Consider the following 26,694-nt stretch of genomic DNA (forward strand, 5'->3'; position numbering starts at 1 on the left):
GCACAGGAAAATCCTTCACAAACATTTGGTTAAAGTGTAAAATGTTTCCACCTGGCTATAAAGCAAGTCATGTTCCTGGGCTGAAGAAACTCCAGAAATGCTAGTTGCTAGGAAGAGGAAGCCAGGTGTTGCTACATGACATCATTACCCAGAGCCTACAGCCACCGTTTCTGGGCTGGGCTGGGCTGTGGACCACATTTTGTACCATGGCGTCTCGGCAGCATCGGCTGTGATTTGGTGGGGTGTCTCTCCTGGGTGGTGGTGGGGCCTGTGTCCCACTTGGGGGAAGCTGAGTGTTGGTTTGTCAGCACTAGATCCACGGTGCCGTTTCTTTTTAAATGGCCAGTGTGTGTCATGGCAGCTCCTGCATTGAGCGTCTGCCTCCTGGTGGTCAGTGCACGTCATAGCTACCGGTCGGATGGTCGGAGGGATACTTAGCCTTTTATATATAGAGATTTTTTTAATTGATTTCAGAGAGGAAGGGAGAAGAGGTAGAAACATCAATGATGAGAGAATTATTGATCAGCTGCCTCCTGCACGCCCCCTTCTGTGGACTGAGACTGCAACTTGGGCAAGTACCCTGACTGGAAATCGAATCAAACTATGACCTCCTGATTCATAGGTTGATGCTCAATCACTGAGCAACACCGGCCTGGCTGTTTCCTCATCTTAAAATGAGTATTAACAATTGCTTAGCTAGCCCTAGCCGGTTTTGGCTCAGTGGATAGAGTGTCAGCCTGCGGACTAGGGAATCCCAGGTTCGATTCTGGCCAAGGGCACATGCCCAGGTTGCAGCTCGATCCCCACTAGGGGGTGTATAGGAGACAGCCGATCAATTATTCCCTCTCATCATTGATGTTTCTATCTCTCCCTCTCCCTTCCTCTCTAAAACCAATAAAGATATATTTTTTTAAAAAATTGCCTGGTCATAACTGGTTTGGCTCAGTGGACAGAGCATTGGCCTGCAGACTGAAGGGTCCCAGGCTCGATTCCAGTCAAGGGCACATGCCTGGGTTGCAGGTTTGATCCCCAGTAGGGAGCGTGCAAGAGGCAGCCGATCAATAATTCTCTCTCATCATTGATGTTTCTATCTGTCTTTCCCTCTCCCTTCCTCTCTGAAATCAATAACAATATATTTAAAAACAACAACTGCCTCACAGAGTGCTATGAGAATTAAACAAGAGGAGAAACCAAGATGGCAGCATAGGTAAACACCGGAAATTGCTGCCTCGCACAACCACTTCAAAAATACAACTAAAAGACAAAACGGACATCGTCCAGAACCACAGGAAGGCTGGCTGAGTGGAAATTCTACAACTAGAAGGAAAGAGAAAAGCACACTGAGACTCAGAGGAGGTGCGGAAGTGCAGAGGTACGGAGGCACACGTGGAAAGGGCTGGCAACTGAGGACGTGGTTGTTTTTTTCAATCGGGAGGGAGACACAAGCTCCTGACTGCTCTGAACTCCAGTTCCAGGCGAGTCTCTGGGGACCCAGACTCATACGGGGAGAAATTGGACTGTCTGGCAGTGGGCAGAACTCGAGGGCGGCTTTCTCTCAGAGGTGCTTGCAGCGATTACTGGGACACTGAGACGCGAGGCCTCTTAGGGCAGGGCTGGGGATCAGCCATAGCTGTTTTTTCTACCCTGTTGATTCCCTGAGACCCCGCCCCACCCAAGCTGCATGCAGAGGCTTTTGCATATGAATGCCCTGGCCCTTTGCAATCTGAAATTACCTAACAAACTGTAGCTGGGTCAGAGAGACCCAAAACAACCAAAAGAAGGCCCAAGGCCCCACAGAAGCTTGCATTGCTTCACAGCTGGGCCTCATCTAGGCACCTCCAAACCCCAAACAAAGAAGAGGAATCTGCAGATCTCTCTGTAGCTCCTGCTGGGTAGCCTCAGGCAGAGGCTAAATTAGCACCTCCTTAGAGATCCAAGTGCCAGTGTACCCAGTGGTCAGAGTGGGACCATCCAGATTACAACGCCTCAGATCCATAAGGGACACACTCAGGGGGCAGACTCAGTGAGCACCAAAGCCCCATTGAAGCAAGTCTTGCTCCAGAAGGGTGTCTCCAGCACAGAAGTTCTCCCACTGCAGATACACCTGATTCTCACAGCCAATTGGCCTGGAGGTCAATTCCTCCCAGTGATCCCTACAACAATCAAGGCTTAACTACAACAAGACTGTGCACAAAGCCCACAAAGGGGTGCACCAAGAGCGTCCACCTCAGGTAATTGGGGAGGCTGAGCCACTGGGCCCTATAGGATACCTAGCACAGAAAGCCACTCTATCAACACAGGGAAGCAGCCAAAATGCGGAGACAAAGAAACAGGTCACAAATGACAGAAATGGAGGAAAGCAAACTACTGGATATAGAGTTCAAAACCACGGTTATAAGGTTTTTTCAAGAATTTTCTAGAAACCACCGATAAATTTAGTGAGACCCTCAATAAATCTAGTGAGACCGTCGAGGTTATGAAAAAGGACCAACTAGAAACTAAGCATACACTGACTGAAATAAAGAATATTATACAGAGTTCCAACAGCAGACTAGAGGATCGCAAGAATCAAGTCAAAAATCTGAAATACGAAGAAGTAAAAATCACCCAACAGGAAAAACAAAAAGAAAAAAGAATCCAATTTGAAGATAGTGTAAGGAGCCTCTGGGACAACTTCAAGCGTACCAACATCTGAATTATGGGGGTGCCAGAAGAAGAGAGAGAGCAAAATATTGAAAACCTATTTGAAGAAATAATGACAGAAAACTTCCCCTACCTGGTGAAAGAAATAGACTTACAAGTCCAGGAAGCGCAGAGAACCCCAAACAAAAGGAATCCAAAGAGGACCACACCAAGACACATCATAATTAAAATGCCAAGAACAAAAGACAAAGAGAGAATCTTAAAAGCAGTAAGAGAAACACAGTCAGTTACCTACAAGGGAGTACCCATATGACGGTCAGCTGATTTCTCAACAGAAACTTTGCAGGCCAGAAGGGAGTGGCAAGAAATATTCAAAGTGATGAATACCAAGAACCTACAACCAAGATTACTTTACACAGCAAAGCTATCATTCAGAATTGAAGGTCGGATAAAGAGCTTCACAGATAAGAAAAAGTTAAAGGAGTTCATCACCACCAAACCAGTATTATACGAAATGCTGAAAGGTATCCTTTAAGAAGAGGAAGAAGAAGAAAAAGGTAAAGATATAAATTATGAACAACAAATACACATCTATCAACAAGTGAATCTAAAAATCAAGTGAATAAATAATCTGATGAACAGAATCAACTGGTGAATATAATAGAATCAGGGGCATAGAAAGGGAGTGGACTGATTATTCTCGGGGGGGAAAGGGGTGTCGGGGGTGCGTACACCTATGGATGAGGACAGTGGGCGGGGGGGAGGTAAGGGCAGAGGGTGGGGTGGGAACCAGGTGGAGGGGAGCTATGGGGGGAAAAAAGAGGAACAACTGTAATAATCTGAACAATAAAGATTTAATTTTAAAAAATAAATAAATAAAAAGGACAAAAGGAAAACAATTAAAAAAGAGAGAATTAAACAAGATATGTGATGCACTTTGTAAATACAAGACATAAATATTAATTGGTGAGTCAAATTATGATTTCAGTAAAGCAGTAATAAAGCTTTTGTTGTGGTAGGAGGAGATATAGAGAAAAGTTCAGTTTTCAGTGGAAATACTGAGTTGGGAAAAACACTGCAATCCATGAAAGACGTCTCTCCAGGCACAACAGACTTATAACATAGAACATTCCAAAAGGAAGGTTATAAAGATTCCTTTTACTATAAATCTGCCACTATAGTTTTGGTATCTGGCTACAGGGATATCTTTTAAGAAATATAACAGCCCTAGCCAATTTGGCTCAGTGGATAGAGCGTTGGCCTGTGGACCAAAGGGCCCTGGGTTCAATTCCAGTCAAGGGCATGGACCTTGGCTGCAGGCTCATCTCCAGCCCAGGCCCTGGTCGGAGCTCATGTGGGAAGCAACCAATCGAAGTGTTTCTCTAACATCAATGTTTCTCTGTCTCTCCCTTTCTCTTCACTTTCTCTAAAAATTAATGGAAAAATATCCTCGGGTGAGGACTAACAAAATAAATAAAAATAAAAGATCTGGTTTTTTTTTAATGAAATATAACAGATAGGGACTGGATAAGAAAAAGACTATTCTTTGATTAATGGTAGTTGTCACAAATGTCTACTCATTAAATATAGATGCACAGAAGAGCACAGAAAAAGCAGCTACTGTTAACTTAGGTGGGCTTCTGAGGAAGTGTCCCTAACTGTAAGGCTTTTTCCAATAGATGTAAAACTATTGGCTGAAGTTTAGAGGGTCTCCTAGAGGGTATAAATAACCTAAACAAGTTAGCCATCTCTCTACTACTCAGGAAAATGATGAAATATACTAAAAAACAGGAATCCTTTCAGTCAAAGGGAAGATAAAGCTGTGATCAGCAATGTAGCCATTATGAAAAATAAAGGTTGAACAAAGCTGTCAGAAGTACTAAAATACAACAGCAATAAATATGTCACCTATTTGTTTGAGCTCAGTAGAGAAAAACCTGTTTCATTCCTGAAATCTCAAAAAAGGTAAATACTGCCCTAGCCCATTTTGCTCAGTGAATAGAACGTTGGCCTGTAGACCTAAGAGTCCCAGGTTCAATTCCCGTCAAGGGCACATGCCTGGTCAAGGGCACATGCCTGGTCAAGGGCACATACCTGGGTTGTGGGCTTGATCCTCAGTATGGGACGTGCAAGAGGCAGCCAATCAATGGTTCTCTCTCAACATTGATGTCTGTCTCTCTCTCTCTCTCTCTCTCTCTCTCCTCTCTCTCCTCTCTCTCCCCTCTCTCTCTCCCTCTCTGAAAGCAATGTTTAAAAAATGCTTTTTTAAAAGGTAAATACTGACACCTAGTGTACATTTAATAGAATTTTACCTTCTTAGAATGATTTGTTGACTAAGCCTTAGGCTTCAGAAGCAATCAAAGCACTAAGAAGTTATAAGATACCTCCACTTCTGCCTTAGGCTAAAGCATCTCTACCTTTCCCAGAGTAAGTTTAAAAAAAAATATGTTGTACACCTATTTATGCCAGGCCTATGGTAATCACTTACATGCATTATCTCCTTTAGTTCTAACAAGAAACTTTTGAGGAAATAATTAAGATTATTTTTGAAATGAGGAAAATGCAACTTTGACAGGTTAAATAATTTGCCCAAATTCACAGACTTGGTCAAAAATGGAACTTGGACCTGTTTAACTCCAAAATACATGCTCTAACCAGTACTGTTATATTATTTACTCCAATGATCTTCTTCCCAACCATTTCAACATATCCCAAGAATGTCTTCATTTCAATAAATCATTTTTAATTTCTAAACTTATACCTCAATAGCAGTAATTTGAAGATAGGGGTAAAGTGAGGCTCTTCCAGAATATGAAAACAACACAGTAAAACAAGCAAACAAAATACCCAAATTTCATCAAGGTAAATTTCAACAGGGAAGCATGATAGCAATGTAACTTTAACTAAGGAAACTGTGGCCTAATCAAGACATAGCTCTCTGCCTAAAGAAATACATTAATGGGAAAAGGATAGTTTACAAAAAAATCTACAAAAGAAAATTCAAAGATCCAGATTCAAGCAGTGTCATCAACATCATGGCCTGAGAAGTGAAAGTGAATAGACACATCATCTGGTCACCATAGAAATATCCTCTGTTGTCAGGCACTGGTAGTATATCAAATCTTTCCATAGACTAGTTGAATCATCTCTTAAAATTTCCATTTTCTGATTACTATTTCAGCTTTCCATATACCTCATCCTAGAAGGAGATACAGTAGATGATGGACCTGAGTATTCCAATCACTAAAAATGTCTCTCTTCCATAATAAAGTAACAAACTGTCATTTGGTGCTCATGTCAGCTTGAAGTTCGGTTAGTCAAGTCAGTTCTCATACCCACATACAATGTGATCATTTCTGGGAAACAAATTCCAGTATCTGAACTGAAAAATTAAAGATCAGACATTGAAAAATAGTGATCATATTAATATACTACCCCCCACTTCCCTGCTGAACAGTCATCAAGATAATCACTCCATCTTCATTAACAATTTCCCCATTATCTCAGTGATGCCAGAAACCAGTTAACATCTGACTTTAAAGCTTTTATAGCCTTCATATAAAGTAAGCAATCTGCCTCAGGGTGAATATTTTTCTGAATCCCTATTTCTGGGACTATCTTGCTATCTCTATCAACCAAGTAGTCTCAAATGTGGGCAACTCCAGAGAAACCAAAATCAATAGAAAATATTTAACAAAAATATAAATTCGTTCAACCCACAATTCCTAAAAGCCAAAGACCAAGACAAGAGGTGAAATTACAATCTTAACACTTTTATTATTTGCCTATATAATTAGTAAGTTTATTGCTGTTTTTTAAAGATACTATTCTATGTTGGCAAGGCTGCAGTGATGTAGGTATTCTGATACACAGCTGGAAGGAAGGAGTATAAATTTGAGCAGCCTTTCTGAAAAGCAATCTGGCAACAAATAGCAAACCTTTATGTTCATAACTCTTTAATCCAACATTTTTCTGGCTCCCTATCCCTAAGGATACTAATTTTAAATAAAGAAAATTTTTATTCAGAAAGATTTTATCACAATCAAAATATCCAGCAATAGAAAAATAGTTTAAAAATTCATAAGCCAGAATATTAATCATTAAAAATGAAATCTATAATTTTAACATAAGAAAATGTTTACATGTTAACTTTAAAATACAAAAATATTATCTTAACCATACAAAAAACAGGTACAGAAAAAAAGAAGGAATACATCACTAGATGGTAGGATTGTGGAGGCTTTCAACCTTATTCTAAAAATTTTTGAACATTTTTCAATAGTTCTAAGTGATCTCTAAAATTAATGTTAATGACTGCACTGGGTACTCACTAGATTGTCTGCCTGGTTTCTTTTCACTGAAGACTGCCCCTCACCCCAATCACTGCATTATAGTATCATAGCCATTTGTACAATGTGACACATACCCACTTCAGGCCACAGCCAACTGTTCTGGTGAGAGCTATTAACATCAAATGGGCCATAAGTTCCTTTCCTAGAAATTTGAAATTGAACTGAAAGAAAGTAAATCTCCTGTAATCTGTATTTAAGTTTGAGAACTGTACAGGATCAGTATTTTCCACCTACCATGTGAAAGACAGAAGCAAAGGAAGACAGTCTGCAGGGGGGAAATGAAGTAGATACAATATAGCACTGAGATACAGAAAAATTACCAATGATTTTCTAGACTCAGTATCTTCTCCAGGCTTGGTTACCATCCTGTTTTAAAATTTATGAGGCACCATGTGTCCTTATGATAAAGTCTTTTTTTAATTAAGATAGCCTGATTTTATTTGTTATAACCAAATAGTACCAGTTAATAATATTTGTAGTATTTTGTGGCCTGTTCATGAAGTAAAAGAACTTCACTCTATTAAAGCTAGCCACTAAGGTCTGACCACGTCCATGCTATTCCCAAGACGCTGTTTCAAACCTCAGAACTTGACAAGTCTAACAACTTGAGTTACAATAAATCATTGCATAGTTTATTATTTTAAGGGGAAGCATCTCTAAACTGCAAAAAACTAGGAAACGAAACATATTATAAACATAACCTTTCATTTGAAAAAGAGTCAAGTCACTAAAAATACTTTTAGGAAAAATGCTTTCTCTTCACATACAGCAATTTTTCCATAATGTGGATGAAGAAAATGCTAGGCAAGAATGATTCCCAGAAGGTACTCTCAGTGAATGACCTTCCAGTCCCTTAGAGAGAACTACCATTTACCAAATGTCCTAAGCATTATACTAGGCACTTTACACAATTCACTTTAATCATTAAACTAATGACTTGCTATTCCCATGTTACAGATGTAAAAAACAGATTCAGAGGGTTAAATGGTTTGCTCAAAGGTACTGTTACTAAAACAAAAATGTCAAAATTCAAACTTCAAATCCATACTCTGTGCATATGCTTGCTATGAAATTTCTCATAGCTACCATTTCTAGAACCCTTATCATAAGAGACAGAACAAATAGGGTAACAGCAAAACAAAACTAAAAACAGAAATAGCAACAAGGAACAGTATAGTCATAAAAAAGAATACTCTTTCTATTTATAGTGTATAAAGAGTTTAAAATCATATAACTGCTTTTATAATATTCAGAGAACAAAACTGAATATAAGCTTTCATATATAATACAATCTAGGTATGTCAGAAAAAAAAACTAAAAAGGCAACCTAAATGTCCCCAAAAAAGGGACTGTTTTCAGTAAATTATAGAAAATTACCACAAGCAAAATTGGAAATAGACCATTATGTATTATGTGTGTGTGTGGGGGGGGGGGGGGGGATAAACTGGAAAACTACATGTGTTTCATATCACCCTAATACATAAAGAATGCCTATAAACCACTAAGAAAAAGATGGTCAAAAAGAAAAATGCCTGTAAGATCTAAACACAGAAAAGGAAATACAAATGAGTCTCAACTATACACATAGTAAGAAAAATGAAAATTACTACTGCATTGAGGTAATATTTTTCATCTCTCAGATTAACAAAGATCAAGAGGTCCTAATAACAATGTATTGGTATGGGTATGGGGAAGCTTGTACTCATACATTGCAATGAGTGTAAATTTATACAACCCCTATCAATAAGCAATTTGACAATAGCTAACAAAACTGTACATGCATACATATTTTGACCCACCAATTGTATCTACAATAAATTATTGTACAAATATCTTCCATGTGAATGAAACATCTTCTGTACAACAGAAATCACTGCAGTAGTAGTAAAATACTGGTAACAACCTAAATGTCCACCAACAGCAGCATTGGATAAAATAAAACTCATCTATACATGGTGTATTACACATCCAAAAAAGAGAGAAACTCTCATATGTACTGTTATGGAATGATCTCATAGACATATTAAATGAAAGAAGCACAATGCAGAATAATGTGTAGAGTATACCATGACCTGGGTAAAGGAAGGTGCTTATACTAGTACTACATAAAATCTCTTGAAAAGACACACTAGAAAACTAGTCATAAAGGTTGACTCCAGGGAGGAAACTGGTTGGCTGGGGATAGGGACAGAGGACAGATAGTTCATTTATATCTTTTTAAATTTTGAGCCATGTGAACACTGTTACCCATTCAAAAACTAAACTTTTTAAAACTAATGTAAATTTTAAAACACACAAAAAATAAATTATGGTATATTCATATTATAAAATGTTTTCCAGTATAGTTAATAAATAAAAAAAGATCTAAGGTAAACTATTAAGTGGGGAAAAGGAACAAAGCTTATACAAAAGAGTTTCCATTTTGTTGAAAAAGTAAACAGAAAAAAATATTTTTATATGCACAGAAATATGCCTCTCTAGGTGCTGGGATTATGGGTAACTTTTTCTTCTTTACACTCTTTTGTCCTTTCCAAATTTTCTATAATGGGCATGTGTTTCATTAAAAATAAAGGGGGGGGGGAGAAAAAAAATAAAGGGGGAAAAACACAAAAAGCATAGCTAAAATCTTTATTTAATCTGTGAATAAATCATCCTTAATCACAGTATCACTGACCCTTACCTGACCATGACTGGTTGCTGGTTCTTCTTTCAACAAAAGTTTCTCTTTCAAGCTTTTAATTGGACTTTCTTGGAAATCCTTGGTTTCTGAGTGCCAGACAGATGCCCTAGACTCTTGCCTCTCCTCCTCTTTGTCTTCATCTGCCATATCTTCTGAGATGCCTTCATTTTTTTCACTAGCCTGATTTCCTTGGCCACATTCATTCTGGATCAGAGAAGGAGGTCTAGGTAACACTGGTTCCCCAAATCCTTTTTTTTTAAAGAGCTGCCTCTGAGCCATTTTCAGGCTCTTTTGATAAACCTCCAACTGGCAGAGAATGACCTTGGTATACTGGTTAGGGTCTATTCCAGCTGGGCAAAATGGAATACCCCAGAAGTAGTGCACAGTGCCCCCACTGTTCTGGATACCTTTGGCATCTGCTGAGGCAGGCAGAAAGTGCCTAGATGTGTCCCCCCTACCCTGGGCAGCTTCGTGAAAATCACATCCTCTCCCAGTACTTTCCTGTGGCTTCCCACACTGTGTGTGCTCAGCCAAGTGGCCAGTGCATCTGTCAAAACATTTAACGTTCTCATTCTCAACCACTGGCTGGCTTGACTGGTCCCAGCTTCCTGAGCTGCCAGAGACCGGCTCCTCTTCAGTGTTTTCAGTGTGGTCCCAAGGCTCCTCTCTTTTCTCAGCCTCGTTTCCCTGACTGATATGTGAGCCTTTAAACAGTGATGGAGGTACCAGCTGCCATATGCCTGTAGGTATTTGAGAAAAAGTAGGGCTAAGGACAAACTTTTTTATTAAGAGGGCTTGGTAAGTTCTCACTTACCAAGAACTACATAATGTGGGTAAAAGGCTCTTCTTTGGGTTTAACCAACTGTTGGCTTTTCCTTGGAGATAAAGTATGCTGGATATTAGTGATATCTCAACTACTTTCTGATTTAACCTCTTTAATACCACCAAAGAAATTTAGGGAATTTCTGTATATCTACTGTCAGTATGAGATCCCTGTGATATGGTTATATTTGATGAGTGCAGGGAGTCAGAACAGGGAGACATGCCTTCAGTGGTCCCAGAGTCTGTGGTTTTCTCTTGCTGGGATTGTGAAGATGGTCCAATGGCCAGAGCTCGAGATCTGGTAGCAGAAGCATCAGAAGGCCGGCAACTCTGAAAGAAGTAATCCCAAACAAGATCAGGTTTATTATTAAAATAGCTACACATGAAGGGGCACAGGAACGACAAAAAGGGGAGGCCACTGTCCCTAAGAGATGCTCCTCTTTAAAATGTAGATGCACAATTCAAATGAATTCCACAATGCATACTGAATGCTTACTACGTGCAAATAACTATCCTAGGTTCTATACTAAACCCTTTTCTAATATAGAAAAGTAGATGGCATAAATGGCTCAGGACCTGTCACTGGCAAATATCCTTCATATTTAAAATAATTTCAATTACACTTATTCAAATCACAATTTAACATTATTTGAAACATTTTAAAACTGCCCATTCTTTCTCTCTGTAACACACCTCTAGCTCTCATTCTCTCTGTTCTCTCTACAAAATAGGGGAGGTAAGTACTTTATCTTGCCCCTTTTGGTTTCTTGTTAATAGGTCATTCTTTTCAGAAGCTGCCAACTACTATGGTTCTCTTAAGCCATGGACTGAAAATCTGTGAGATGGAAGAAAACTCTTTCATACAGAATTAGCAAAACACTTCAAATTAGGTTTATCAACAATTCAACATGGGCTTTAAAAATTGTGGGAATATTTATTAGTTGAAAATCCTATGAACTACTACAGCATTAGTTTCTAATGCAACCATAACACTGTAAAAGAAAAAGAATTTTACTTATCAATCCTCACAAACTTTTTCAGCATAGCATGCTTACATTTAGGCTTTCTGCAATGGCTTTCCTCAAGAGCTCCTCTTCTTCCTCCTCCTGGCTGTTCACTTCTCTAGCTTCCTGCTCACTCATTTTGAGAGCTAGAGCAAACTGTTCTTCTTCTGTCATTTCTGTAGAAGGGCAGGGAAAGAGAGGGGAGGGATACCACAAACAATGAATAAGCATGGAGGCAAGGAATAGAATTATTAAACTTTTCAAGTGAAGATACTACAGACCATGTAATACAATTTTATAATCTTATAAATAAGGAAAGTCCCAAAAAGTAAGGTATTGGCCAAGATCGGCAGCAGAAGTTACAAGAATCCTGGATTAACTAGACTGTGAGCTCCTATGAAGGCAGTTTGTGCCTATTTTGTTCACTGTTGTATCTCCAGCATACAGGGGTAGGCGAAAGTAGGTTTACAGTTGTGAGTACGTGAAACAGTTTATTCTTGTATTATTTCTTATTTACTAATTATTGTATTATTTATTATCATTAATCTACTTTTGTCCACCTCTATATAAAAAAGAATACCTAGCAACTGGTAGATACTCAAATATTTGGGGAATGAATAAACAGGAACAGGCTTTCAGGGCTTTTTGCTACATACCAATCACACTGCTTTATGCTCAACATTTAACCAGAATAATTTACTCAATCAGAATCCTCTTGATGGGACCGTTTACCCAGTAGAAAAGACCTTCCCTAGTGACCAGAATGTGATCTCCAAACATCATTTCCTATTAAAAGCAACTGGAGTACCTAGGAGAAATGGCTGATTCAAAGTCTGTAATAGTAATGTAGAAGATGAGCTAGAGTACCTGTCATATCTGTGAGCAAGGAAGCTATAAGACATTACCAGGGTCATATCAAAAAAATTTAAGAGCCAAAGTAAAAAGGTTCTCCCTGGCCAAAACTAGAACTAGAATATCGATAAAAATAATGAATTAAAACACATTAAATATGTTTGAATCCCAGAGTTCATAATGATACTTTAAAAAAAACACAGCCAACTGGTCATTGTTAAAGAATGTTAGTGAATCAATTATTTTTGCAACTGGTAAAGGATAAATAATGTCACTGTCGGGCGCACACAGTGGTGGTATGGTTTGCTATTAAAGTTCAGGAGAGCCCATCCGGTGTGGCTCAGTGGTTGAGCATCAATCTATGAACCAGGAGGTCAAGGTTTGAATCCCAGTGAGGGCACATGCCCGGGGTGCGGGCTTGGTCCCCAGTCGGGGGCGTGCAGGAGGCAGCCAATCAATGATTCTCTCTCATCATTGATATTTCTCTTTCTCTCCCTTTCTCTCTGAAATCAATAAAAATATATTTAAAATAATAATTATAGTCAAATTATGTGTTATTATATATTATTTAAAGAAACACAAAACTTCAATTTCAATTATCGAACTCAATCATTTGATGTATATTTTACTGACAACACAGAGCCACATAACTTGACAAAGCCACCATTAAAAATTTTCTTTAACCACTCAGAATTAAAAGGACACTCTCATTCACTATTTACTTTCTCTTATTTTCACATATCAACATGTTCTAAGACTGAAGTTCAATAAACACTGCTGTTGACTAAAACATTTTACCTTACCTCTCTACTAGATAAAAATTCAACCAGAAGAAAAAATAGAAAAAAAATTAGAATCACACCTGGGAGCATGCTCCCTTAAGGAAAATGTCAGCAAGTTTCAACCTTATCAGCATTAAATATTACCTTATCAAATGATTCTGCTAAGCTAAACAAGAGAAGTACAAAATTTGTGTGAAGCTGATTATGCTGGTTATAATTTACAATAATTAACATCTCCCAACATTCAGGTTAACCTCCCACTGAGACATGCAAACAGACTGTTAATAATCCAGAACACAAAACTAGATAGTATATATCAAGAAAACTTGTATAATTTGTGAGTACTTAAAATGGCTAAAAGAGAACATTTCATATAACAATGAAAAAAATAAAGACTTTCTCCTTTTTTTGGTACAACACTATGACTTATAATTTCTAATCAATTCTCAACACAAAAACAAAGACATACGTGCAATTTTTCTTTTAGCCAAACACTTTGCTCTATTCAACTGTTTTGTCTTCATCTTCTCCAATCCATTTTCCTCCTGTGGTTCCTGTTTCAAAACAAAGAAATATGATCAGGATAGCTACCATTAAAAGTAATACTCTTTCCATCTCCTCTACAGCCAGGAGGCTGCTGAGGCTCTGAAGAATCAGCAGTTGTAAACATTCACAGAAAACATCAGTAAAAGATCCTTTATAGTACTGCCCTGGCCAGGTGGCTTAGTTGGTTGGAGCGTTGTCTCACACACAAAAAGGTTTCAGGTTTGATTCCTGGTCAGGACACATACCTAGGTTTCGGGTTCAATCCCTGGGTGAAGTGCATTTAGGAGGCAACCAATCAAAGTTTCTCTTTCATATCAATGTTTTTCTCTCCCATCCTCTCTCTCTAAAATCAGTTAAAAAAAAAAAAAAAGATCCTTTACAGTACCAAAAAAAATGTAGATCTAGAACCAATAAATATCACAAAAATAAAAAATATTTAACATACTGACATTATCTGTCATACACATGCTCATGTAAAAAGTGGACTATCTGCAAAATAGTAGTAAGCATGCTACCCAAGTTCAGAAAAGGCTTGAAAGTTTAAAAATCACCCTGGCTGGTATTGCTCAATGCCTAGAGCATCGGCCCACGCACCAATAGGTTGTGGGTTCAATTCCCAACCAAGGGCACATAGCTGGGTTGCAGGTTCAATCCCCGATTATGCCTATGCAAAAGACAACCAATCCATATGTTTCTCTCACATCAATGTTTCTCTCTCTCTCTGCCCCTCCCTCCCTCTCTCTTTAAAAATCAATAGAAAGAATATCCTTGGATGAGGATTAACCAAAAAAAAAAAAAAAGTTTAAAAAATAATGTTTTAACTCAGTGCAAATTTTTTTAATCAGTACGTCAAAAAGCAAGAGAACAACTTGGAGAAAGTATGCAACACATTTGTCAGACAAAGGGCTAATTTTCCTTTTATAGTCATACATTGCATAATCATTTCACTCAACAACATACTGCATATATTACAGTGGTCTCATAAGATTATAATCACTGAGTGACATCATAGCCAATGCAACATCATACAAACATATTACATGTTTTGATGATGCTGGTGTAAACAAATCTATACTGCTGCCAGTCATATAAAAGCATAGTACATACTACCTTCTATCTACATATATAAAAGGCTAAGTGATCAACTGTACGTCCATCTGACCGGTACATATGATGCGCACTGGCAATTTAAAAATAAACATTAACTCGCACATGTGTGATACATATAAAGCTCTCGCTGGCGTGTTTAAAAGGCTAAGTGGCCAACCTGACACTTCTATTATAGAGAAAGGGTGAACAGCGATACTAAAATATTTCTTCTAATTAATTTCCTTTCAATGTGCACAAATCCGTGCACCGGGCCACTAGTTGTATATAGTACATAATACTTGATAATGGTAATAAACGACTATGTTACTGGTTTATGTATTTACTATAATTTTTGATGTTATTTTAGAGTATATTCCTTCTACTTACCAAAAAAGTTTGCTGTAAAACAGTATGCCATGTTACACCAGCAGTAACCTCATACATCTTGTGCTTACCATATATCTTGATTGCATCATTTTCTCTTGTTCATGATTAATCTTGTGCTGTTTTATATAGTAACATGCTGTACAAGTTTGTAGCCCACGAGCAATAGGCTATACCAGTGGTCGGCAAACTCATTAGTCAACAGAGCCAAATATCAACAGTACGATTGAAATTTCTTTTGAGAGCCAAATTTTTTAAACTTAAACTATATAGGTAGGTACATTGTTATTAACTTAATTAGGGTACTCCTCAGGCTTAGGAAGAGCCACACTCAAGGGGCCAAAGAGCCACATGTGGCTCACGAGCCGCAGTTTGCCGACCAGGGCTATACCATATAGCCTAAGGTGTGTAAGATTAAGTTTGTGTAAATCTAGGTTTGTGTAAGTACACTCTATGATATTCACAGAATGAGATCTCCTATAATGCGTTTCTCAGAATGTTATGTTAAGTGGTGCATGACTATATATAAAGACCTCTTACAAATCAATTAACAAAACAATATTTAGCCTCTTCCCATAGGAAAAGACATGTTAAGACACTTCCTAGAAAAACATACACAAGGGACTCATCCTATATAATAAAGCGGTAATATGCAAATTGACCGTCACTCCAACACAAGATGGCCGCCCCCATGTGATCAAAGATGGCCATCCCCATGTGAACACAAAATGGCCAGCAGGGGAGGGCAGTTGTGGGCAATCAGGCCTTAAGGGGAGGGCAGTTGTAGGCAATCAGGCCAGCAGGGGAGGGCAGTTGGGGGCGATCAGGCCTGCAGGGGAGGGCAGTTAGGAGTGACCAGGCCAGCAGAGGAGGGCAGGTGGGGGGGACCAGGCCTGCAGGGGAGGACAGTTAGAGGTGACCAGGCCTGCAGGGGAGGGCAGTTAGAGGTGACCAGGCTGGCAGGGGAGGGAAGTTAGGGGCAACTGGGCCGGCAGGGGAGCAGTTAGGCATCAATCAGGCTGGCAGGGGAGTGGTTAGGGGGTGATCAGGCTGGCAGGCAGAAGAGGTTAGGGGCAACCAGGCAGGCAGGCAGGTGAGTGGTTGGGAGCCAACAGTCTGGAATGTGAGTTAGGCCCACCAGGATCGGGCCTAAACGGGCAGTCGGACATCCCTCGAGGGGTCCCAGATTGGAGAGGGTGTAGGCTGGGCTGAGGGACACACACACACACCCCCTGCATGAATTTCATGCACCGGGCCTCTAGTAAGTATATGAAAAGATGCTCAATTTCACTTTGGAAATGCAAATCAAAACAATTATATCGATACTATATTTCTTTTACCAATACTAGGTGAAAATTAAAATGTTTTATAAAACTCTTACTGTGGGGAAACAGGTACTCTCATACCACTGATGGGATATAATGGATGCAATATTCTAGTTTAGAGAACAAATTCGAAATAATCTCTAAAATTGTAAATATACAACACACTCTTTGTCCAGCAATATACTTCTAGGAATTTATTCTACAGATATTTAACCTCTTTGTGAATAATTATGTTCACAGTAGAAAGTTTTGTCATTGTAAAAGACTGTAAACAACCTCAATCAATGCTACTCAAAGTATGATCTATAGGTGAAAATCAGCACACTGATTGTTGCTGGTCTGCAACAAAATAAGCACAGAAATTGAGAATAAGCATTTAGAAACTTTTACAGCAATCTGACATTGCTACAACATCTATGCAGGATAAGAGAATTTACACGGTGAAAGCTGCAGACTAGTCATTTGCAAAAACACCAAGTTATAATAATATGTGCTGTTTTAAAGTTATTTATTTATTAAAATTCAAAGTATATAAATATCTGAGAAAATATAGATTTATAATTTATATTAACTATATTTTTAATCAAGCCCATTTTTAAAGTTACACTTTAATACTATTAGCTAAACAAGAAAAGTAAACTTTATATTATTTATTTTAAATCCTAATTTATAGATTTCAAACAAGCTTCACTGGACTTTTGTCATCAAGAAAAAAACAAATCTTTCTGAAATAGCAGTAGCAGTAAAAAAAAATATTGATCCAAGTAATTGTGAAGACATAAGGGGCAAAAGTTTACTTCTAGTTTTACTCAGAAGTGTAATCCTTCACATATTGAGTTCAGTTTTGAACCCACAATTGATGGTGTATATAGCAATCAGAGTGTCTTATTTCTAAATACATACTAACTAAAAAACTATGAAAACTTAAACATTTATATAGAAAACAAAGTTCAAAATAAATTTTAAAATCTGAGTATTAAATTAATAAGCTCACACAGATGCTTAATACTTCATATATAAACATTAGTACTTTATGGATTTCTTATAAATACTATATTTACTAAGACAAAAAAACTATATAGAAAGAAATTAGTTAAAGATGGCAAAGTTGTCTACTTGGAAATAATGGGTGAGTCTGAGGCAAAGAAGGTAGCTCAAGTACCATATTCCAATGGCAACATAGCTTAATATATTCAGAAGGCAGATCATGATATGGAAGACCAATTAATAAAATAAATAAAGCTAGCAACATATTTTCATTGCAACCCCATGAGTGCACAGATATTGGCAACTCAGCAGTACTTTTAGGAAATGTGTGATGAGCTTGACGATAGAAAAATTCTTTCAGCTTTATTTTTGACAAACATTAAGTTCTGAACTGTTTAAAACCATAAAGGGTTAAACTTTTACTTTTTTATGAAGCCAGGAGTAACAACAGGAAAATTTCCGAGATTAAGGAACTTGTGCCAGAATGTTAATCAACATTCCATGACTGAAAAATACCAGCCAAACTACTGTGCATAGTAGAAATTATAAATTACATAAAGACTAAGGCTAATGCACTCAATTCAATAATATTTTCTTCATTGTGTGATATGTAAATGGATCATAAACAACTGTTATTACTTGCTGAGATATGTTATAAGATTAAAGGGAAAAATTCTGTGGAGAATTCTGAACTACAAAATGAATGCTCACTGTTTCTGCAACTTTTTAACCTACAAAAAGTGAACAATTTCAAGTATTACCACATTAACTTTAGATTAAAATCTTTAATGTTAATATCTATAAAAGAATCTGCTAAGATATAGGACATATTCACTGAATAAGCTCTCTTTTCATACAAAAAACATTGCAGCAGTGCCTAAGCAAAGGACTGGAGAAAAATGCTTCTGGGTATAGTACAGCTGATTTTAATTTGAAGTGCACATACCCGAATTTAGTTAACATTCTTAAAAGGGTAAACAGATACTAAAAGCAAAACAAATGCTGTAAGATTCAAGAAACTATTCTCTAAAAGAGGGTGAGAGGGGGCAAGAAGGGGTTGTAGCCAGGAGTGTATCTTCCTACTTCCAGGAAACCAGAGACTTTTATCCGACTGAAACACTTCAAAGTGACAACTGAGAATCATGAAAATGGGGAATTGAAGATTGAAAAAAACAAGAATAAACAAATCCAATTCATCAACTGGTCCCACAGACTGTTTTGGCACTGACAAAATCCAACTGGTTACTGACCCTTGTGGGCATCTTCTTTCAGGCAATCAGGTAGATGCTCCAACTAGTATCAAAGAAGTGATTTTATGACACAGCAGACTTTTTGTGGTCTCGTACATAAATGTGCTTCTTATAATGTAAGTCTACAAGCTTTAGAGAGGAATGGTTTGAGATGAGTGAATTTCTTATTTTATTACCATACTATATAAAGAAGTACTTTTCATCTAGAGACATTGTATAAATGTTATAAGATTAGCTGGTGTCCAACTGATGTAGCTCAATGAATGACCATCGACCTATGAACCAGGAGGTCACAGTTCAATTCCCAGTCACGGCACATGCCTGGGTTGTGGGGCTTTGATCCCAGTAGGAGGCATGCAGGAGGCAGCCAATCGATGATTCTCTCTCATCATTGATGTTTGGTTTTTTTTCTCTCTCTCTCTGTCTCTCTCCCCCTCACCCTTCTTCTCTGAAATCAATTTTTTTAAAAATTTTAAATATTAGCTAGTAATTAATACACAACATTTTTGTCACAAAATAGAAGCTTTTTAAAGTAAGAGTAATAATAATATAGTTACCATATATTGCATATCATTATGTGCCAAGCCCTCTATATACATTACCTCATTTAATTCCTCTCAAAATTCCTGTGTGAAGAATATCACTGCCTCCATTTCATAGATGAGAACAGCGAGGCTCAGTAAGTGTAAGGTCAGGAAAAACTAGCTCTACCCAACCATAAAACTCCAAATATTCTTTTCTTTTCCTTTGGATTTTTTAGTGTTATTTTGTTAACATGAGAAAAATGTAAGAGAAGAAGACAATAGGGTTATCAACATAAGTCCGTTAGCTTTACTCTTCTGCCATCCTGAACATTTACAATGTCAGTTATCATTTACTGAAGTACCACTCTAGAAAATTTTACTTACTTTATTCATAGTCCTCACAACAATCCTACCGAGTATTACTAGTCTTATATATAATAAAAAGTCCAGAAAGGTCACATAGTTAGTAAATGGCAATTCAAACACAATGGCAAGGTTTTCAAAAGCTCATCTTTGATCTCTTAAATTAGAACCTTGATGAGAGTAAGAATGAAATTGATCAGAGCAAGTAACTACTCAGCAAAAGCAAGCTATGATGAAGCCCCAGTGATGTTGGCTTTGTGCCATTATCTTTATGTTTAAAAACAACAAGATAGTTCCTGGCTTCTTTTGCACCAGGAACTAGAACAGGGGTAGGCAAACTTTTTGACTCGAGGGCCACAATGGTTTCTTAAACTGGACCGGAGGGCCGGAACAAAAGCATGGATGGAGTGTTTGTGTGAACTAATATAAATTCAAAGTAAACATCATTACATAAAAGGGTCCGGTCTTTTTTTTTTTTTTTAGTTTTATTCATTTCAAACGGGCCAGATCCGGCCAGCGGGCCATAGTTTGCCCACGGCTGAACTAGAACATTTTCTTAAAGAAATATTCAAATAAAACAGCACCAACAAGTAAAACCTGATACAGATATTTTTTGAGAATGCCTACTGGTATAGGCCAAGCATTATTGTTAAGTGTTACAGATAAATGTTAAATGTTACAGATAAAGAATTCCTGCCCTCTAGGAAATCATGGTCCAGTGATGAAGGCAGAAAAGCACAATGGCAATTTCAAAACAGTATAACAACTAATATTACAGAAGTAAGCATAGGTTCTATGGAAGCACAATAGATGGCCAATTGACCCAGTCTTGGAAAATCTGCAAGGATCCCCAAAGGAATTAATATCTAAACTGAAGAACAAATTGGAATTAGCACTGTCAGTAGTACAAAGAGCAAAAGAAGTATCAAATAATTAATTCAATTTTCAACTTTCAAGACCAAATAAGTGTGTTCCTGGATGACTATACCATTTACTCATTTACATTCTAAAACAATACAAAAAAGTCTTTAAAAAATGCACAAAAATACCAAGACATGAAAAGAACATGAAGAGTATATTAAATATTAGTTGGTAGGACAGTTTTATGAGCAAGTGCTAGTAAATCTTAAGAACAGATCATTCCTTTATCTAAACTGCGGTAGGACATAAAAAACAATAAAAAGCTTCCTTTCTATATTATAGCAGAAATCTGAAACTAATATCTGATATAGTAAAAAAAAAAAAAGACAATTATATAAAAATCAATGCCACTACGAATACAAATGCAAAATTCATAAATGATATGAAAAAGTAAATTCTATATTATGTTAATGTAATACATCATGACTAAGTAAAATTTTCTCCAGAAATGCAAAAATGTTCCAACATTAGACAATGTATTAATGAACTATATATTAATTGATTAAAGGAGGAAAACTATGCCATCACCTTGCTAAATAATGAAAAGGCATTTGATTAAACATCCATTCCTAAAAATACTAATAGAAAATAAGCAATTAAAGGATATTTCTATAATAAATATAATATAGAAATAAGAAACAAATAACAAAACATCAGAATACTTCCACAATTAAATTCAAAACAAAGATGTACTCTATCACTGATAACAATTAACATTATTTTGGAGGCTATAGTCAATGCAATGAAACAAAAAAATTAGCTGTAAGTACTAGAAAGGAAGAAAGAAAATGATCATTATTAGCAGATACAAGTGCCTACCTAAATAACCCAAGATAATGACTGAACAATTATTCCAAAAATATGTGACAGATCAATGGAACAAAATTTAAAAACCAAAAAAAAAAAAATGTATAGGCAAGATTTTAATTTATAATAAAGATAAAATTTCAAATCTTTGGGAAAAGGTAGATTATAGAAAAATGTTGGCAGAAGTGCCTAACCACTAAGACTCAGTTTTGCAACATATATATGTATACTGTTTAGACATAAATATAAATATGGTAGAATCGTAAGGGAAAGCATGGAAAGATAAAACAAATACAGTGGTTACCTTTACAAGGGTGAAAAGGGATGCAATTGGGGAGGGTCACACTAAATCAAGAGGGCTTCTAAGATGGTGAATACAGGTGCTCAGATTATTTTTTTAACTATGCATTTACATTTTATGCCACTCTCCTACATGTGTGACATATCTGACAATTTTTAAAAATTTTAATGAGATAGAGCTATACATGCTGTTACAGAAAGATCTCCAAGAAATGTTAAGTGGAAAAAGCAAAACAGTCTGTGTAGCATGATTTCTATTCTATAAAAGTTTTTTATTGATGGTATATGCGTGAAGTTTTTTTTTTCTGGAAGAATACAAGAAACATACACTGACTAAGGTATACATCTTCATTTCATACCTTTCTATACTGTTTTGTTTTCAAACAGTTTTTATTCTGTTTTGATTTAGCATTATATAACTTTTTAGAAATTTTATATCTGTGTGTGGTAGAATTGATGGGTTGCTTTGTTTTCTTCTTTATACTTTTACATCTTTAAAAAATAACTATTTGACAAAACCCTAATTAAAAACTGTAGTATGAGGAAATTTTAAAAATATATATCCAATAGAGTTAGGAAAAAATTCTCAATCTTTCTGATTATTAAAAATATTTAACTTTTTGATCATCAAATAGGGAAAATTTTAATAGTGATAATAGTCTTAGCAAGGGGACAAGAAATGAACGGCTGATAAGAATATAAGTAAGACTAGACTGTGAAGGTTCTGATAGAGTAAACCATATTAAAGTTCTAAACTGATCTTGTAGGTATTACAGTCACAAATTTTTAAGCAATCAAGTACAAAAATATAAAATCTGAAATCTTAAAGTTGGAGTAAGCTAAGTGAAATGTAGAGAGAAAAAGCTGAAGGCACAGAAGCAAGTTTAGAGTCTACTGCAAGAACTCAACAGATGATCAAAATGAAATGGAGTAAAAATTGCAAGATCTGGCAAGCTGGCATTAAGGTTTAGTCACAACACAAACCAGTCTTGGGTAAGAAGGCCTAGTTTGAGACCTAGAGCTTCACACTTCAAAATACTAACCTCTCCATCACTATCAGATATCACAATGAATGCATCCTCCAGTTTACGCTTCCTCCTCACATTGACAGGACTGGAAGTTTCTGCATCTTTCTTCTCCAAGTTCTGAGCTTCAGACGCTTCTTTAACTTTTTTCTTTCTCCGTGGCATCCTTCTGTCTGAAATACACGGACAAATAATTCATTCAAAGTATAAGTTTTCTAGCCCTAGCCGGTTTGGCTCAGTGGACAGAGTGTCGGCCTGTGGACTGAAGGGTCCCGGGTTCAATTCTGGTCAAGGGCACATGCCCAGGATGTGGGCTCCATCCCCAGTAGGGGGTGTGCAGAAGGCAGCTGATCAATGATTCTCTGTCATCATTGATGTTTCTATCTCTCCCTCTCCCTTCCTCTCTGAAATCAATAAAAATATATATATATTTAAAAGTATGTTTTCTAGATGCTATTTGTAATTTAATCATATAAAAGAAAAAGATGTCATCTAATAGAAGTAAAACTGGGTATCTAAACTTTTCCACTCCTCTTTAATGAAATTTTAATAGGAATAATACAACAAATTATCCTAGTTCCTTAAACATTGACTTAGATCACTGGTTTTCTTGACTGCATATTATAATTTATGTAAAAAGATTTTTAATACCAATGCCTCAACCTGATAAAAATATATCTCAAAAAGACCAACAGTAATATCATACTTAAAGATAAAAGACTGAATGCTTTCTCCTTAAGATAGGAATAAGACAAGAATGTCTGTTTTCATCCTTTCTATTGAACTTTATACTGAAAATTCTAGGCAGATCAATTATTCAAGAAGAAATAAAACACACCAAGCTGAAAAGGACATAATCTTATAATTTTTTAAAAATCCACAAAATACTATAATGAACAAGTTCAGCAAGATTATACAATACAAGGTCAATATACAAAAAACAGGGAAACCAAGATGGCGGCATAGGTAAACACCGGAGTTTGCTGCCTCGAACAACCACTTCAAAAATACAACTAAAAGACGGAACGGACATCACCCAGAACCACAGGAAGGCTGGCTGAGGAGAGACTTTTCAACTAGAAGGAAAAACAACAGCATGGTCCCAGAATAGGCAAAACAATCTTGAAAAAAGTGAAATAATTTTAAGGAATCACATCTCCATTTCAAAATTTACCACAGCCCTAGCTGGTTTGGCTCAGTGGATAGAGTGTCAGCCTATGGACTGAAGGGTCCCGGGTCCAATTCCAGTCAAGGGCACGTGCCGGGCTGTGGGCTCGATCCCCAGTAGGGGGTGTGCAGGAAGCAGCTGATCAATGACTCTCTCATTATTAATGTTTCTCTCTCTCCCTCTCCCTTTCTCTCTAAAATCAATTTTTAAAAATATTTTTTTTTAAATCTTACCACAAAGCTAGTTAACAAGACACTGGCACACTGACACAAGGATAGACAAAAATCGATGGTACAGAACTGAGAATCCAGAAAACACCCACAGATTGTCAATTTTCAACAAGGATGCCAAAATACTTGAATGGAGAAAGTATAGTCTTTTCAACAAATGTAGATATCCACATACAAAAGAATGAAACAGGACCTCTACCTATCATATACAAAAAATTGCAAGAAATGGAATTAGGTTCTTAAGAGAAACATAGGCATAAATTTTTGAGATCTTGAATAGGAAATGGTTTGTTAATTATGACATCAAAAGCATAAGCAACAACAACAAAAATAAAGAAACTGGGCTTTGTTTAAATCAAAAACCTTGCCCGGCCAATGTGGCTCAGTAGTTGAGCGTCAACCTATGTATGAACCAGGAGGTCACAGTTCGATTCCCGGTCACTGATGTTTCTCTCTCTCTCTCTCTCTCTCTCTCTCTCTCTCTCTCTCTCAGGAGGCAGCCAATCAATGATTCTCTCTCATCACTGATGTTTCTCTCTCTCTCTCTCTCTCTCTCTCTCTCTCTCCCTTCCTCTCTGAAATTAATTTAAAATATATATTTTAAAAAACAACAACCTTTGTGCTTCAAACCATTATATCAAGAAATTGCCCTGACTGGTTTGGCTCAGTGGATAGAGCGTCGGCCTGCGGACTGAAAGGTTCCAGGTTCGATTCTGGTCAAGGGCATGTACCTTGGTTGCGGGCACATCCCCAGTAGGGGGTGTGCAGGAGGCAGCTGGCTGATGTTTCTCTCTCATCGATGTTTCTAACTCTCTATCCCTCTCCCTTCCTCTCTGTAAGAAATCAATAAAATATATTTTAAAAAAAAAAAAAAAAGAAATTGAGCCCTGGCCAAGTGGTGCAGTCAAGTAGGTTGGAGCGTCATCCTGTACACCAAAAGGTTGCTAGTTTGGTTCCAGGTCAGGGCACATACCTAGGTCACGGTTCAATCCCCGGTTGGGGCCCATTTGGGATCACTGTTTCTCTCTCATATCGATGTTTTTCTCTCTCTCTCTCTCCACCTTCCTCTCTCTAAAATCAATAAAAGGATCCTCGGGTAAGGATTTTTTTTAATTTTTATTGTTGAGAGTATTACAAATGTCCACCTCCCCCCCCCGCGCCCCCCCCGCCCCCCCCCCCATTGCCTCCTCCACCTGGTTCCCACCCTGCCCCAGGTCTTTACCACCCTCCTGTGTCCATAATCTCTTCCCACTCCCCCACCCCCTTTCCTCTGAGATTCATGTCTGTTCCATGTTTCCATGCCTGATTCTACTTTATTCACCAGTTTATTTTGTTCATTAGATTTCTTGTTTATTTTGATTTTTAGATTCAATTGTTGATATTTACGTATTTATTGCCATTTTATTGTTCATATTTTTTATCTTTTTTCTCTACTTCTTCCTCTTCTTAAAGAATACCCTTCACTAGTTCATGTAATACTGGTTTGGTGGTGATGAACTCCTTTAGCTTATTCTTGCCTGGGAAGCTCTTTATCTGACCCCCAATAAATGATAGCTTTGCCTGGTAATCTTGGTTGTAGGTCCTTGCTACTCATCACTTTGAATATTTTTGGCCACTCCCTTCTGGCCTGCAAAGTGTCTGTTGAGAAATCAGCTGACAATAGTAGTAGTAGCTAATTAAACTGCTTTTCTCTTGCTGCTTTTAAGATCCTCTCGTCTTTAACCCTTTTGCATTTTTATTATGATGTGTCTTGGTGTGGGCCTCTTTGGTTTCATCTTGTTTGGGACTCTGTGCTTTCTGAACTTTTATGTCTACTTCCTTCACCAGGTAGAGGAACTTTTCTGTCATTATTATTATTAAACATGCCTTTATTGATTTTTATAAGCTGTTTTTATCACTATTTTACACGTTAGGAAACTTATTCAAAACCAAACAGTTGTTAACTTGGTAACTGACTATGTTGCGCATTGAAGCCCCATGTGTCTGATTCCAAACAGACCCTCTCTGATTGAATGACACAGCAATGCCTCCTCCCTGACGGGAAGAAATAAAGACGGAAGCATAAAGCTCCACCTCTCCTGGGTGTCGCCGACTCCTCAGGAAGACCTGGCTAATACAGGGCAGGGAGTCCAGCTGCCGGACTCCAGGCCGGCTCTCCTCTGAGCCGGGTGCCTGATCGTCTGTAAACTGCCGGTTCCGCGAAGATGAACTAAACGCGCTTGTGGGAAAGGATGGTGCACAGAGAGGCAACAGTTCCGCTGCAGGGGGCCTGGTAATGACGACAAGGATGTCCAAGGGAAATCTTAGTTTCCTGGCCAAATAGTGAAAGCAAGGATCGCTCCCCGACAAGCAGGAGCCCCCGCGGCAGGGGCGAGAAACCGGCGGACCGTTACCCCCGGGTCCGGGAGGGGCGAGAAGGCTTGCCTCGTTCCGGGTTTTCAGACAAGGACAACGCCCACTGGATGGGGGTCAGACAAAAGAGTAGCGAGGAAGGAGATAGGAGGAATCGTGAAAATTTATTGTAGGTAAGTTTAGGGCGAAGATAGGCAAGGCTAAGGACCAAACTAAGAAATGTATACAACAGTAGCTCCTGATCCACGTGGTATGATAAAGTGGCGTCACATGTGATAATGTACGAGA

The 26,694-nt window shown here is 37.7% G+C and overlaps 1 protein-coding gene across 8 annotated transcripts in view; it reads right to left on the reverse strand.

Annotated features, from left to right (window-relative positions):
- The window catches only part of UIMC1 (ubiquitin interaction motif containing 1), a 72,557-nt gene that overhangs the window by 45,441 nt on the left and 422 nt on the right, over nt 1-26,694 (reverse strand). For all 8 annotated transcript variants that reach the window (XR_002829243.1, XM_023753766.1, XM_006081604.3 and 5 more), the window contains exons 2-6: nt 22,675-22,829; nt 13,605-13,689; nt 11,553-11,677; nt 10,722-10,827; nt 9,676-10,415 (exon numbers count right to left, since the gene is read on the reverse strand). Coding sequence is in view for 7 of the 8 variants with exons in the window: in XM_023753766.1 (XP_023609534.1) it covers nt 9,676-10,415; nt 10,722-10,827; nt 11,553-11,677; nt 13,605-13,689; nt 22,675-22,821 (1,203 nt within the window). In the remaining variant the exon portion in view is untranslated. The remainder of the gene's footprint in view (nt 1-9,675; nt 10,416-10,721; nt 10,828-11,552; nt 11,678-13,604; nt 13,690-22,674; nt 22,830-26,694) is intronic.

The sequence above is a fragment of the Myotis lucifugus genome, unplaced genomic scaffold, assembly GCF_000147115.1.
Source record: "Myotis lucifugus unplaced genomic scaffold, Myoluc2.0 scaffold_1, whole genome shotgun sequence".
In the NCBI taxonomy this organism is placed as follows: Eukaryota; Metazoa; Chordata; class Mammalia; order Chiroptera; family Vespertilionidae; genus Myotis; species Myotis lucifugus.